The 17,193-nt window shown below is 44.0% G+C and overlaps 1 protein-coding gene across 1 annotated transcript in view; it reads left to right on the forward strand.

Moving 5' to 3' along the window:
- Positions 1-222: 222 nt before the first annotated feature.
- Positions 223-17,193, forward strand: part of LOC124594464 — a 42,135-nt gene continuing 25,164 nt past the window's right edge. Inside the window, exons 1-2 of the mRNA XM_047132840.1 lie at positions 223-1,080; positions 1,264-1,473. Of these exons, the coding sequence (XP_046988796.1) occupies positions 532-1,080; positions 1,264-1,473 (759 nt within the window). The 5' untranslated portion in view covers positions 223-531. The remainder of the gene's footprint in view (positions 1,081-1,263; positions 1,474-17,193) is intronic.

Raw genomic sequence — 17,193 nt, forward strand, 5'->3', positions numbered from 1 at the left:
TGGTCGTGCTGGCCGTGGCCGTGGCCGTGCTCGTGGCCGGCCGCCTCCCTCGCCCTCGCTGCAGGCGGCGCTCGGCCGCCCCGGCGCCCGCCGCCCCCCACAGCCAGCAGCGTCAGCAGCTCAGCGCCCAGCAGCAGCGGCCGCGTCAGCAGCGCGCGGCGGGCCGCCCGTGCTCCGTCGCCGCCGCCGCCGCCGGCTCCCGCTCGCAGCCGCCGGCGCCCCGCGAACGCGACCGCGGCCGGCACAGCAACTCGGGCGGTGGCAGGATCGGCTCCCTGCAACCGAAATGCACCTCACAAGGCGGCGCCGACAACTCTTAGCTCTTCTTTCTGTCGAAGCTGTCAACACTCTCCACCATCAGCAGCACCGCTACTACTACAACAACCACAACTACGACAACGACGAGAGGCACGGAGGCGACAGCGACTGGAACGACGACAGCAGCGTCGCGGACGAGCGGCAGGGGAGCAGCGGACACCACCCCGGCGCGCTGTTGACAACCACGCCACGTCGTGAAGTCGTCGTCAGACAATGCCCCTGGCCTGTACGGCGCCACCTATTCTCCCAGCGACGAAGACGACAAACGGAACAAGAGCGACATCGAGAGCGATCGAGCAGCAGCAGCAGCGGCGCCGGAGCCACGTCAGAAACTCGGCAGCAGCAGCAGCAGCAGCAGCGGCGGAAGCAGCGACATCGGTCTCGGGAGAGCAAGCCGCGGCCCAGGGCGGTCCCAGTTCGAGCACCGTCGCCGCCATCCTCCTGTTCGTCCTGATACTGCCGGCGGCACCCGACCCGGCGGCGGCGGCGGCGGCGGCGACGGGCGCGCACCACAACGCGACGACGCCGCTCTCGCTCCTGAACCCCTGGTTGTCAGCCTGTGATATCGCGGACCCGGCCACCGCGCCGGACCTCAGGGGCAGCTGCAGTGCGCGGGACGCGATGCCCTCTCTCTCGGATAATAATCACTACAGTAATAATTACGATAGCGGAGTTAATAAGCAGCGTAACAATAATAGTAGTAGTAATTACGGTAGGGACACGGAGGCGGCGGCGGCGGCGGCGGCGGTGGAGGCCGAGATGACGACGGGTCGGCTCAACGGGCAGGTGTCGGAGGGCCCGGGGCCGCCGTGCGGGGGCGGGGGCGGAGCAGACCGAGAGTGCCTTTGCGGGGGCGTGCGGCTGGACGAGGCGGCGGCAGCGGTGGCGTGCGCGGCGGCCCCCGGCCGGCGGGAGGCGGCGCTGCGGCGGCTGCGGCTGCGCCAGTGCTGCGGCCGCGCGCCGCTCGACGCGCTCAAGCCCGAGGCGCGCGCCGCCGCGCTGCGCGGCCCGGCCGCCGCCTGCCGCGCGCACCTGCGCGCCCTCGCGCGCCTCGACGCGCTCGCCGCCACGCTCGCCTGCAAGTTCGACGAGCTGCTGCGCCGCTACGACTGCGCGCAGGACTACTCCGTCAGCTTCGGCTGCGCCCACTGCCAGGTAGGCCGCAGCGTCGCCCGCGTCCCACGACGCGCCGCGCCGCGCCGCCTCGCACACGCGCCATCGATCCGCCGCGCCGCGCCGCGACGCTACTCCACGTGGGGCCCGGCGAGCGTCGTGACACGCCGTGCGACGCCCCCTCCGGCGAACACCCCCTACAATCTGCCAATCCACTGAAGCCTGTGTGTACGCGAGGCTTTCGGAATTTTCCCATTTCACATTTTCGACGCTACTGCCGAGAAACAATAGGGAGGACATTCCGCCATAGGGTTTATTTGAGTCGATGGGTATATAAACTGTTTACCGAGCGAGGTGGCGCAGTCGTTACCACACTGGACTCGCATTCGGGAGGACGACGGATCAATCCCGCGTCCGGCCATCCTGATTTAGGTTTTCCGTGATTTCCCTAAAATGCCGGGATGGTTCCAATCACAGGGCACGGCCGACTTCCTTCCCCATCCTTCCCTAATCAGAGACCGATGACCTCACTGTTTGCTGTCTTCTCCCAAATCAAGCCAAATCCAAAATCCATAAACTGTTTAGTGACTATACCGGTACCCCACAAATATTTCTCGGTCGTTGGATGTGTCAGAGCAAGTTGGGAGTACCAGCCGACTCTTTTACCACAAATGCCTCGATTATTTCATTTACGTAGCCCGCAGTTTGCTAAATTGGTCGCAGATGAAGGAATTGCATTGCAGAGAAAACAAGTAGGCCTTCATTTATTAATCCATCTTTGCTTCAAAACAGTCTTGGTTCCAATTTTATTTTATTTCATTTTTTTTTTTTTTCAACGACGTGTTTCGCCTTATTTAGGCATCTTCAGGTTATCTTTTCTAGATGGACGCGAGAGGCACCAAGATCTGCATAACGCGTTCCCGTTCACAGGAGCGAGTAACTGTTACTGTTGGAAAATAATAAAAAAAAAACTAAAATTGCAACCAAGACTGTTTTTAACCAATACTGTTAAGCACTGGTTTCCTGTTATGTCACATATGGACTGGAAGAATTTCTATTAATGCATTTTTTTACGAGTTTCGGTGTCAGCCGTCATCAGAACCTCGTTCAGAAAAGAAACCAAAGGATCACAAAGTTACTTGGTTGACTTGAAACGAACTTGAGCAGATGAGGAGCCTGATCAAGGTCGTTTCAACCAAGTATATTTGTGATCCTCTGGTTTTTATCCGAACCAGGGTTACGTAGACGGCTGTCGCCGAAACGCTTAAAAAATGGATTAATAAACGAAGAAGCACTGATTTCTGGTTTTCTCTGCATCACAATTCCTTCATCTGCAACTATTCAGCAAATTTCAGACTACGTAAATTATTCACCACGGTCGCGTCTATTCTGGATACCTTAACGGTACACCTTTGTTGCCTTGATTGTCTTTAATATGGTTCAAATGGCTCTGAGCTCTATGGGACAAATTGTTCAAACGACTCTGAGCACTATGGGACTTAACATTATGGTCATCAGTCCCATAACTTAGAGCTACTTAAACGTAACTAACCTAAGGACATCACACACATCCATGCCCGAGGCAGGTTTCGAACCTGCGACCGTAGCGTGTGTTTAATAGATATGTTACAGTTAATCGGTTTCGACTCTAATGACTCATCGCCGAAAGTAAAAATCCTATATTTTGTTACGAAAGCACCACGTCAAGTCGCCAACAAACAATAAATTTGGTCACTCACAATCGATTTCAAGTGACCACAATGACTCTCTGCTGATGGCTTCAGCTGTTGCTTTCGTATCAAAATATGGGATTTTGACTTTTGATGATGAGACGAACGCTATCAATGCATTTGTGGATAAAATAATGTAATCCAAATAGAACGCGTTCCCCAGTCTGACAATGTCAAATCTCGTTGGATAGTCAGACTTTGGTGATATAGTGATGTGAAGTGTGAAACTGGAAACAGTAAATTTCGCGAGATCTACCCGGTCGGACAGAGGAATTTTCCAGACTGCCTTTACCCTAGCCTTCTGCTCTCAGTGAAGCGAATATATGCCCGGAACGACGCGTTAAACTGTAGGCCCCTTTCCCCTGTGGGTTTACTGTGGTAGGTTATGGACGTGCAAGTTCACGAAGTGATGTGCACTTCAAAGAACTTACGAACAGGCGGCTGAACATCCGTCTTGAAGGACTCCCAGTCAGTCAACCCTTAAGCAATTACTTTCATTGGGCAGGAGTAGCAGCCTCTTCTAGTACAAGGCTCAATGCAGTGTTGACTCCTGGCCTATTCTGACGCACCCATCGGCCAAGAAGTGTTTATGCCCTGCTGATAATCCCTTCTTTTCAGTCGAAACAATTTGTGTGATCATCGACTGAAATAAAGTGTACAGTTTCTCTTTCAACTAACAGGCTGCGGTGGGATCTCTAGGCAGTTAACACTATGCAAAGATGCTTTCATACAATGACGTAGCATTTTCATGGTGAGAAGACGTTTTTGTTGCGATCTTCACTCAGTCTGAAGACTAGTGTAATGCAGCTGACTATGCTTGTCTATTCAGAACAAAACCCATCATCCGTACATAACTGCCGAAACCTACATCCACGTGTAACTGCGTGCCGCTGTCAGGCTTTGTTGTCTCTACAATGCTACAATCCTCCAGGCCTCCCACCCCCCTCCCGTTACACACGCATCCCTCCATGTTTAATTTGACTATTCCTTGTTGCCTTAGGATTCGTCCTATCAACCGATAGCCTTTTTTTTAGTCAAGTTCTGTCATATATAGCGATATGCTAAATGCTTGCGATACATCATAGTGATATGCAGAAAAGTCTACAGAGAAGCGGAGATTTCTGCAAGGAATGGTAGTTTCAACGTTAATAAATGTAACGTAGAGCACGTGAAGATCTGTCACCGTTCCAGTACACTACTGCAATCGATCATAGTAACTACCCTAAAACACATAGGAGTAACCATTCGGAGAAACCTAACCTGATTGTAAGAAAAGCAGATGCCAGGCTGAGATTCTGTGGGTGAATTTTAAGGAAATATAATACATCCACGAAAGAAGTTACTTACAAAACACTTGCTCGACCAATTCTTGAGTATTGCCCTCTAGTTAAAAAACTCCAGGTTGGATTAACAGAAGACACACAGAAGATCTAATGAAAAACGAAGTATTTTGTCACGGGATCGCTTAGTCGACGCGTGATCGTTACGGAGATGATCAAAAAACTCCAGTGGCAGATGCTACAAAAGAGGCATTGTGCTTCACAAAGCGGATCACTGTCGTAGTTTCAAGATGTTGTGTTCCAAGAAGAGCCGCGAAACATATCACTTCCTCCAACACACGTCTCGCCACTGACAGATACGAGAGAATCAGAGAAATTAGAGCTGACATGGAGAATAAACGACAATTATTCTTCCCACACGCCATTCGTGAATCAACAGTGGAGGGATCAAATAGGGGGGGGGGGGGGGGGGGGAAGTCAGCGATGCCAAAGTACCGTCGTCTACACTCCGTAAGGTGGCTCATGGAGTGTAGGCGTTGATGTAAATGTAAACATACTGTAAAAGTGTTTATACGACGCACGGGAGATTTTCCCTTTTTAACTACCAGGATACATTAGGATATTTCGGTAGGCAACCCTGTGAATAGGAACTTCTTGTCCAGGACATTGTATTTTTGTGATGCAGATATGTAAAACTATGTATGCAGCCACTAAATTTAGGGTATGCAGCTGCGTAAATTCCACCTGTTCAACTGAGATTTCGACCGCGTCTTCGACCATCCTTGCAATGAGTTAAGAGGCTGACGACATGGCACCGTATCGCCACTTGCTACCTCTTCTTCTGCATCCACATCTACGTCTCTTGACTGCTCCCGAGGGTGACACACACCCGAAATGTCAGTTGTAGAAGTGAAATCTGGACGACTACATTATTTAAGCCGTGAAAAGCTGTGAATGGACACTATGCGCTCTACTTCCCTGCAGTTACTGTGTCATTCTGAAGCACTCGGGTATACGACCAGTATTTCTACTACAATTTAATTTGGTGCCAGGTCCGTTATTGTGTAGGGTATTGACCACGACATCTGATGATGATATTTAGTCCCAAACCGATTTCGTATACACGAGGTACAGCGATTATGACTGTGTTGTAATGACGTAGAGCAGAATGGAAGAATACTATGACTGTCGTACGTATTTTACTTACAACTGATAGGGTTGATAGAAGAGATAGAGAAGATCCAACGGAGAGCAGCGCGCTTCGTTACAGGATCATTTAGTAATCGCGAAAGCGTTACGGACATGATAGATAAACTTCAGTGGAAGACTCTGCAGGAGAGACGCTCAGTAGCTCGGTACGGGCTTTTGTTGAAGTTTCGAGAACATACGTTCACCGAGGAGTCAGGTATATTGCTCCCTCCTACCTATATCTCGCGAAGAGACCATGAGGATAAAATCAGAGAGATTAGAGCCCACACAGAAGCATACCGACAATCTTTCTTTCCATAACAATACGAGACAGGAATAGAAGGGAAACCGATAGAGGTACTCAAGGTACCCTCCGCCACACACCGTCAGGTGGCTTGCGGAGTATGGATATAGATGTAGATGTAGATAGCAACGGACAACGCTGTAGTCCCATTTCAGAAGTAACTTCTAATGACTTATATTCGATTCCAATAATAAAACAACGTTAGCTGTGGAAGTTAATAACACTTAAGTTAGCCGATCACAAATGTAAAAATTGTCTAAATCACAGTAATTTAATAATAAAAAATTATCCTGTTTTCACTAATCAGATATGAGGTAGTAAACTTCTTCGTGTGCTTTTTCATACATACTTTCAACTGTATTTTTTTTATTTAACCCATTACCTGTTTAGTGTCCTCTGCATATCCTTGGATTTTAGGACACTTAATATATACAAAATGACAAAAACAGCATTGATCTGCGTTACACGAATCGAAGGATACTTCATAATGCTAGGAATCGAATCCTATGATGCTTGCTAGAAATATGTATTTCTAACAATAATTTTTCTCGATGGGGTAAACATACGAAAACAACCAAAAACAACCCAAGTTATCTCAAAGATGAAAGTGGGCCACTAATACAGACTGGGAGAATTAAGGTGCAAAATACAGAAAAATTCGTTGGAAAATGTAATAAGACCCAGCGTGATGATATCTGGTCCCACCAAAGTATAACAACTAGCAAACTCAGATGTTTTATGACGATCTGAAATTTCCAGTGATTATACTTCCCATTTCAGTTGACTTTACAGTCATGAAACATTGAAATTATTACACAATAAAAAACATATCTGGCTGTGTACCACAATCCTTCAATTCTCTCGAACTGCGTTTCGGGTATTAGTGAAATTTCGGTGTAATGCTAGAAAATGGCATGAAAGAATCGTTCTTCTGGCACTTGGCCTTCTTTATTAACTGATATTGCAATTTCAACTATTTTTGTCATTTCAAAGTACAATCACTTTATGGTATTGCATGGTATAGAAACAATATCACAGATACCGTCCTATTTTGAGAATTCAAAGAAAGAAATGACTGAAACCACGAAAAATGTGAATAAAATTTGTCAGTCATGGTATCTCGCAAACACAAATGCCAATGCCATCTGGAAAATCGGCTTGGAATCTTGAGCCCAGAACACGTGCATTTGAAGTTAAGGAATAAAGCGAAATTTCTGTTTCCTTGTGTGATAGTTATTTTTTCAGTTAAGTTGTGTAATAGTAACATATTTAGTTAAATTTTAGCGGAAGATGCGTTTCCACTTACGTCAGTCAGTGCTTAAACCTGTAGTTAGGCGTAACTGCGAAAATCAATCTTGTGACAGCTGCTTCCCACTGTTGCCGAAGCATTGCTGGACGACGTTATTGCAGGGACGTGGGTTCAGCGTACATCTCTCTCGATCATTTGCGCCGGCTTTCGATACCGGAGACACTGTTTCCCGTCTGGTAGTTCCGCAGATATCATCACAAGTGGTCTCAATACCAATGCACCAGCAAAGGTAAAGTCCTCGTCAGTACAGGGTACAGAACTAAGGTCCTGCACCCGGCAGCCAGACTTGTGACGCCTCATTCACGTAATCCTGTCCAAGCACGTCTATCTTTCTTTTTGTCTTCTTCTCTGTAACTTTGTAGAACAGGAGATAAAAGCACTTAAGAACATTTGTCGGAAAGTTCGAACACTAGCCAGGTGTTAAAAGTAGCGCGTACACCGCTGGGCAGTGAAAGCCTGAGAAACATCCTCAAAGTAGTGGCAATACGAATTCTCCGCTGCAGGGTGATTTTCTTCTCTTGCTAGCATGGCCAGAGACCAGCGTCGCGGAAGGCGTAGCCAGGAACATCTTTGACTTTAGCAGGCCGTTGACACGTGCACTGACTCAGGAACGGATCGTGGCTTCAGTTCTGGGTTGGGAGAGCGGCTGGCAGAGGGGTCAAAGTTTGTTACTAGATTTCACCTCTCCCCCATAAAATATAATTTGACGTCAGTCTCACTCTTAACATGTCACAGGCTAACGTGGTTTTTATAGTAACAGCAATGAAATATATAAAATGATTGACGAAAAACTGGTATTGATGCTCCACAATAATTTGCATGTAGTAAACCATTGCTAACCGTCTTTCGTCTTTCAGAGCCCGCCTTGACAACTGAAGACTAAACGGATATTCCACACAACGACAACGAGAGTTTACACCTGTGCAAAGATTGTTTTTTCCAGGATATGTGGCCTGTTACGACTATTCATCTAAACGGAAAACAGAAGCGTAATGGAATACACTTGGAAGCTATGGACAAACAAACCTCTCATTACATTAAGCTCAAAAGGTTAAATGAATAAGAATGTGCTGGCCAAAATAGTACACGAATGGGTACTGGCACAGATTACTATGCTGTAGGGGCAAAATGACTGGTTGACGTGAGGAACAGGCGAAAAAAAAGAGGGAAGGGGAGCATAGGAGAAGAAGCAGGCGGAGTAATGTGGTTGAGGAACAGTTATACTATTTACAACAAGCATATTATGGTGAAAATATTAACTGGCTGCTGCTGCTTCAGCAAGGGTTAATAATGTAACCTTATTTTTGATCATTAAGGGTTAAATCAGCATTTAATCGTGTACTGTTTTAGCCTGTACTTTCTTATAATTTCACTCAGTGTTTATAATGTAATATAAGGTTTATTGTTCATAGCTTCTTGCTGTATTTCGTTGTAGTTGTGTTTTTCGTATAGATATACAATCCTAAATGTTCATATATCGTTGGCAAAACAAGCTTTGTACTATAGCTGATATTGTGTGGACTGTCTGCTTAGTCTTAAGTTGTCTGAGGACGCTCTAGAAAACAAAAAGCCAGTTAACAACCAACTATCAAATACATATTGTTGTGGAACATCAAAATGTGTATATCAGCTTTTAATAAGTCTGTGTTCCTCTGAGTGATAAAATGATTAATATAATAATAATAATAATTTGTTTAAATCAATGCTTAGTACATCGCTTCAACGTAACTTCCAAGAAACTACGATTCAGAAATGTACATATTTGGAAATCGCCGTTCGAAAAATTGATTTGAGATCTGCAGCAGCAACACACTATCACAAGTTTAAAAACAGCATATCTTACACGGATCTAAAATCGGTGTGTGCACTCATCTTTACCACTATTTCACACATCACTATGATTGTGAACGGAAATATGCAGACTATCGGTAAGCTAGCATGTAAACGATTTGGAACGCTAATTGTTTCAGTCGTTTCTGCCTACATTCGGGAAAGCCACGGTTAACTGTTTTTTGTTTAGTGAAAGGTCTTTCCGTTTCTGTGTTGTCTTTCTCAACATCCGATGGTTTGCTAGTTTTGTTGGTAGAATCATGAAGAATTCGTCGTTGCCAGCAGACATTGCAAGCTTATACGTGCCTATATCTGGCTGGCATGTTTCCTGAAGTTGGTCACGTCAGAAAGCCATTCACGTGGGTTTGCCCGAAGGCAAGCAGTGGGAAAGTATCCTGTGTTAATCGTAACTGGTAAGTTTCTAGAACTCGGATCGTTTTCTAGACTCTTAGTTCTCACGCTACTTCTTTTCCGGAAATTGGAGGAGAAATATGGAACTTCATGTGCTTAACAACGTAAACTCTGTTAGCTAAATGGTCTTTGGGGCTCTGATGGATGACAGGCACCCGAGATTTGTACTCAGCAAATTATTTCAACTCGTCATAAGTGTTCCACGTATCGTGTACTCCGCTCAAGTCGAGACGGTTCACCTGAAAAAGGTACTTGTATTGGTGACATACACCCATGGGCTCTTTCTTAACTTGGCAGGCTTGACTACTGGGGAAACGTGTCATGCCGTGTGTCGAGAGCTGCAGCGATCTTTTTATCAACTCTTCACAAGCTAAAAAGCAGTATCGAGACTAGATGTGGGTTAATAACCTATTTCTCTACTACTGCAGCATTGAAATAGATTAGTCCCACTACGTTAACATTTTAGAAGTGAATGGTTGTACAGTACTGTTATTGTACAGAACATAATTACGATACATTTTAATGGTCAAATTACTTGTATTAAAGCGGCAAACTTCATACCTAATACGGCTGTTTGATATTTGTAAAGCTAATCAAAAAGTTTGACGATGAGCGAAGGAAACAGTATGTGGATAGAAATAGGTGAAGTTATTAAATGCGTTTAAGATTGGACATATCATACTCATCTTTACACTTTTTCGATGAAGTTTCGTAATATGGCATAACTACAACACTTTCTGTACTCTACACACTACTTCGCTCCTAATCTTTTTTTTTTTTCCACTTCAAGACCGAGCGACAAAGCGCAGTGGTTAGCACATTGGACTCGCATTCGGGAGGACGACGCTTCAAACCCGCGTCGGGCCATCCTGGTTTTCCGTGATTTCATATGTTTTAAATAACTTACAGAGTCAATAAATAGAAACGGTGGAGAAGGGAGCATGTCTGTAAACGTTGGACGAAATCAGAGGCGAGTAGTTACGTTACTAATGTGTCGGTTTAGGCCACGTAAAATTCTAACAGAAATGCTTAGGAAAATTAAATTATATTTACTCGCTGGGTAAATTTAGTGAAGTGATATTCACAGAAGAATGTTAGACAGTTCTGCTGCCTCCACCGCATGCCACGCGTCACGCTAGTACTGGAACCCATATACAGTGCAGTCAGCCACAAAAACTGTGGTTTGTGTTCGCGGGTTTAACTGTATAGCGATACCTGCCATGTGGTTCCCGCTGCAATTTTCGATTAAAATATGGAAATGACTATAATAATATTGTGTCTTTTTAGGAATCAATTTTCCAACTGGCAAATTTTCTTTGTGGTGCAGAGGAACCGACAAGAGAACTCAACTGCTGAGGTCATTAGCCCCCTAGAACTTAGAACTAGTTAAACCTAACTAACCTAAGGACATCACAAACATCCATGCCCGAGGCAGGATTCGAACCTGCGACCGTAGCGGTCTTGCGGTTCCGGACTGCAGCGTCTTTAACCGCACGGCCACTTCGGCCGGCTTTAGGAATAGAAAGCATGTGTGTTGCATTAAAATGTTATAGAATCACCACCTCTGTCTATAGCAAACTCTTAACCGTAGCCGTTTATGATTCATCTACCGTGCTGGTACTAACCTCTTGTGACAGACAGGAAACTCAGGAAATAAAAATTTCGGTTTCATAGAATCACCACCTTTGTCTATAGTAAACTCTTAACCGTAGCCGTTTATCATTCACCTACCCTGTTCGTACTAACCTCTTGTAACACACAGGAAACTCAGGCAGTAAAAATTTCGGTTCCATCTACCACTGTGTGAATAACCCTTTTGCCTGTAAGGTAGTTCCGCCAGCAAGTCGGAAACATTTCCTCATTTTTGCTTTTGCACGTTTATTTGAAAACTGTTGTAGCGGCCAATGTATGTCTCTAAGCTCTGCCTCCGGATTACGTTTTGTAAATTCCACGATATTTTGTCGGGGCAGCTACTTGACTTAGTCACTTAGTTGTTGCTGGTTACTGCCGGCAGGTAGCAACAGCATTAATGTTAGCAGTTGCTACTTGCCAATAGTGACCAGTAACAACCACTTGACCATGTCGTGTTGTTGCCTTGAACAAATACTGTGCGATTAATACAATTTGATACGGCGGTAAATTCAAATGGTTCAAATGGCTCTGAGCACTATGGGACTTAACATCTGCGGTCATCAGTCCCCTAGAGCTCAGAACTACTTAAACCTAACTAACCTAAGGACATCACACACATCCATGCCCGAGGCAGGATTCCAGATTGAAGCGCCTAGAACCGCTCGGCCACACCGGCCGGCGCGGTAGATTCCAAAGTCATGTATTCAATAGATCCAACGGAAAAGTCTGCAGAGTCATACTTAATATCGATTTCTAAATTATTCGAGATCTACAACAATAATTCATTGTTATTACTGCCGAGAGATGGTAGATGGTGTAAACTGTTGCTGAAAACTTGTTTGCTCTACTTTGGGAGGTTTGATAATAAACAAATGCCGTAAGTTTCAGTTCGTTAGGCACTGAGGAGGGTTTGGCTCAGAACGTAGTGGTTTAATGTCTCCTCACTTCCCGGCCAAATGATGGCAAGGAAAGGAAGCGGCTTTTAGGCAGAACGGCAGTGCGTAATAATTTTTAGAAGCACTTTATTTTGTAGATAGGCTCCTTACTGCGAAGTGAACGAAGCCTCTTAATTTGTGCTACAGTATAACCGAACCAAGTATCCAATGTGTCAGCTATGAACAGAAATATGCCCTTCAGTCCCTAATACACTAATAGAAGAATATGTCCGATTGGTGCTTAGTCGTCTCTTATAAGTTTACGATACTGGTTTACTGGAAGTAAGCATGCCCACGGCCTAGGCGTATCCCTTATTCTCGACACCAGTTACATGATGTTCCCTTTATTACCGCTTGCCATGATGAAACGAGAAGACACATCTACACAACTAAATCTTCTGTCTCAGTTTCTGAAAGCACGAAAGGCAGAAATTTTATCTGTAACTAGCGGTGAGTGGAAATATTGTAGTCTCACCGCTGCTATAACAATCGGTTTTACCAGTCTTTACTCGCAGATGTGGGGTTTATTTGACGAACGCGGTTGGTAACGTATTTCAAATTATCACGAACACTCATAAAGATTAATCTGCGCATTCATTTTGTGATAGGAAGACCCACCACCTACTTCCAAAATTTCTCTTTTCATTTTTCTGAAAATCACTAATCAACCAGTCTATTAAATTGTTGCTGTTCGTTCATGAATCATTACTATTTTTTCAACAAAGGCCGGATATATATTACACTATTTTAGTATAAAACTTTTTCATTGTGCACAGTTAATATCAGACCGAAAAGAGCATCGAAAACGACACTCCATCACATGAAAAGAGCTACCTACTTCTGCAAATTCTTTGGAGGTATTCCGCTTGTACCAAGCTCAGAACATCACAGGTAGTTTTGTCTTATTATTCTAGTTCATACTTACTATTGCAGTCCTCAAATGTGTGCGTTGCCTTATGAATAGCCTGTTCCATTTTGTGCCTAAATGTCTCGCTACATCATATAACATTATGGATACAACATGACAGTTAACGCTATATGACGTAGAGTGACGAATATTTTATTCCAAGTATGGTACTACGTTCACTAAGCAACTACAATAACATTGGGAATAAACAAGTCTTTGTTACTAGAATTTACATCACTGTCTGAACACTATGTATCTAACGACAAACAAAGAGCAAAGTTACTGCCAAGGCCTTCTATATACAAGGTTTGCAATGACATTTACAGAAATAGATGGTTTTTGTGTGTTTACGTTTGTACTTCGTGCCCTTTGCTTCTGAAATAGGTCAATTATATACTTCCCTACTCACATTTTATAACATACACAGCTTTTTAGGGTTTAAATTATGTATTCTGACATTAATATTTTAGCACAGATTTTTTGATAAATCATAGTCATCTACATTGCAATGTTTGTTGTGGTTCAATGACACAGTAAGTCTTTTCTTGTCGGCAAAGTTCCTGTGAAATGTGATGGCCATATGTTGGATCGGCCTCGTTTTCCTTTAACTAGTTATTCTTCACGAAGAAGCGTGCAGGAAAATGTATCTCAGGACAGGAAAATGTATTTCAGATAATAAAATAGATGTGATGATGATGATCATGATATTGCTTTCAGGGTGCTTAACGGTAAGTTTATCAGTGCCCTGGTAGAATATGGAGTAAATCCTTAGTTAGACGAACAGCGCATTACCACGAAAACAATATACTTGTGATAATGATGCATGGGCACATGTCAGAGAATTAGCTACAAAAATTACTGATACACGTGGCCGGCTAACCACTAATAAAAACAGGGAAAGAGTCAGCAACTGTGAGAACAAGCAAAAGTTGATAACAATTTTATATATGGATATTAGTTTGCTTGGGGCTATTCAACAGATAAAAATGAAGTACAGTCTTGCATCGGATCCGTAGTTAAACCACTGCCACAGATACATGTATTTTAGGTGGAAGCCATGGTTGTAGCTTCGATAATCTATGATGCCGTCTCGTACTTGAATTGTAGGAAGTGCATAAAGTTTATGTTGTCTAAATTACCTGATATGTTATAAAAATGGGGACTATAGTGATAAAAAATGGAAACTGCTATTATAACATCTATTTCAAAGGCCACCAACCAATGAAAGTAGGACATAGCAATTACTTCTACTGCTCTGGCTTTTGAATTATCTTCGCTATCAATGCAGGATTTCGCATGGTGCCAATCCGTTACTATCGAACGACTTTGATTAGTTGTACACTGAACGTTTCATGGACACTGTCCCGCCCCTCATAGGTCCACTCAGGTTTCCAGTACTCTTTCAATTACTAATACAGTGAATGTTTAACACCTGCAATGACAAAAAATCGTTAATCGCAAACTGACAATAACTACGTGCAGCAACGCCAGCAGAAAAATGCTCCTATTGGACAGACTGAAAAGTGAGCTACCAGCTGCCTTATTCTACCTTTCTCAACATATGTAAAAACGATCCAAGTATTTTGGCATGCGAATGTATTCGTCCTCTTTCCAAAATGCAACTCACCTCTCACTCTCAGGTGCTCCTCTAACTCGCTCACGCCCACCAGCCCATCGCTGCAAGTCGCTCATGCCTATCCACTCTTACTTTCCTTATGTAAAATTGAAATAACGCAGAACTAATTTTACACATCAGACCGCATTTTACGAGCATCAAAATTTTGCATGTGCTTCAGTACCACACCGTGGGGTTCCCAGAAGCCTTCTGCTGATAATGGAGACACTTTACTTCATATTTCTCCGTGCTGTGCCATTTTATAAAATATGTTGTAAGAGGTCCATGACTAAGGAATTTATTGCTAACGCAGTCGAGAAGATGTAATGTCGATGGATTTCTCAAGCACTGCCTGCGATATTTAAGCTACAATAGAATTGCAGACCAAAGAGCAGTGTCAGCAGTAGTAGGGATAGTAGCTCGGCCGGCTTGTGTGGCCGAGCGGTTCTAGGCGCTTCAGTCTGGAACCGCGCGACCGCTACGGTCGCAGGTTCGAATCCTGCCTCGGGCATGGATGTGTGTGATGTCCTTAGGTTAGTTAGGTTTAAGTAGTTCTACGTTCTAGGGGATGTTAAGCCCCATAGTGCTCAGAGCTATTTGAACCATAGTAGCTCGCAGTCGGGCGCTTGGGTCAGGTCGGTCTTAGAGAGCAGTTGTCTAGTTGTATAGCTGACAGAGAGCACTTGTGTCCTGTATGGAATTACCAAGACCGATCGAGGAGAACGATGGCGGTGCCTGAGCGATGTAGTATAAAGTAAAAGCAAAAATTATTATTATTTATTGCCGCGCGCATATGTAATTTGCAACCACTCATTTTGTGCTATTGTTATATCAAAGTCACATGTAAATATTTTTCAATAATAATCTTTCCTATAACGATAACTTTTGGCAGTCATTCATCTGAATTTAAAGTTTTTACTAATTTCTCCTATCCATAGTCATGCCAATTATTGTAAATAAAATCAGTTGGCTGTTCAAATGGCTCTGAGCACTATGGGACTTAACATCTACGGTCATCAGTCCCCTAGAACTTAGAACTACTTAAACCTAACTAACCTAAGGACAGCACACAACACCCAGCCATCACGAGGCAGAGAAAATCCCTGACCCCGCCGGGAATCGAACCCGGGAACCCGGGCGTGGGAAGCGAGGACGCTACCGCACGACCACGAGATGCGGGCTAAAATCAGTTGTTTTTCAACATAACACAATCTAGAGGCCAGCATTGCACTGGGCTGTGCCAAAAAAATTTCTTATAGGAGCAGATATATACGCGTCATCCGGCGACATAATTGAGGTAAGAATCTTCAGTTTATTCAGAATGACTTTTCAGGGCCATGACGCATCATTGCTGACGTCTAGATTTACCAGTTTAGGTTCACAGTCAGTTAATTATTGAAAGGTTGTATATGAGTCACATTTTATTGGGAGGTTAGTCCCATTTTTATTGCGAGGTTACCGAATTTATCTGTTGGGAAGTTACACTTGGTTTTTTCTTTTAGTCCCATTTTTATAGCGAGGTTACCGAATTTATTTGTTCTTTATAAGAAAGATTATTATTGAAAAATATTTACATGTGACTTTGATATAACAATAGCACAAAATGAGTGGTTGCAAATTACATATGCGCGCGGCAATAAATAATAATAATTTTTGCTTTTACCTTATACTACATCGCTCAGGCACCGCCATCGTTCTCCTCGATCGGCCTTGGTAATTCCATACAGGACACAAGTGCTCTCTGTCAGCTGTACAACTAGACAACTGCTCTCTAAGACCGACCTGACCCAACCGCCCGACTGCGAGATACTACAACTACTGCTGCCGACACAGCACTCTGGTCTGCGATTCTATTGTAGCTTACATATCGCAGGAAGCTCGTGAGCAGTCCATCGAAGCTACATCTGCTCGAGTGCGCTAGCAATAAATTCCTTAGTCATGGACCTCTTACAACGTTTTCACCTCAAACCTTATTTTACGTGCCAATTTCACGTGCACAAGCAGGGTAACTTTCAGCCTGTGCATATTGGAAACGGATAACGGTATCAAGAAAATTTTCAAAGTTGTTCGAGATCTGAATCTTAGAAATATATCGTACAAATTACACCCACTTGCTGTGCATAGCCATCTTGGAATCAGTGACATGGTTTTTGTATCCAAAAACCATGTTTTAGGGGAAGATAGGACTTCTAGACAAATGCTTAGAGATACCGAATATAACGCTAAAATGGAGCGATTTGTTGCCGTTATTTATTATTTACATTTCGTCTCATTCGGAAATGATGTGCATATTTTGAGTGTAGATGTAAGGTAACTTTTAGCCTCTGCCTCTCGGAAACGGGTTAAGATATCAATAAAATTTTCAAGATTATTTGAGACCGGGATCTGAAGCACATATCGTAAAAATGTCAGCCATCCGCTGTGGATAGCTGTCTTGTAATCCGCGGCTAATTTTGCTCCGAAAAAATGGTTAAAAAACCTTTTATTGTGTTTTCTAAGGGACTGCCCATTTACTAATGGTGCTTCCATATGGTCCTTAAGGTGGTCCGTTGACTACATCGAATACAAAGAGAACCAACCGATTTGGTCCATAGGAGGAAGTGTGTAATATTCACATTTCG

The sequence above is a fragment of the Schistocerca americana genome, chromosome 2, assembly GCF_021461395.2.
Source record: "Schistocerca americana isolate TAMUIC-IGC-003095 chromosome 2, iqSchAmer2.1, whole genome shotgun sequence".
NCBI lineage: Eukaryota > Metazoa > Arthropoda > Insecta > Orthoptera > Acrididae > Schistocerca > Schistocerca americana.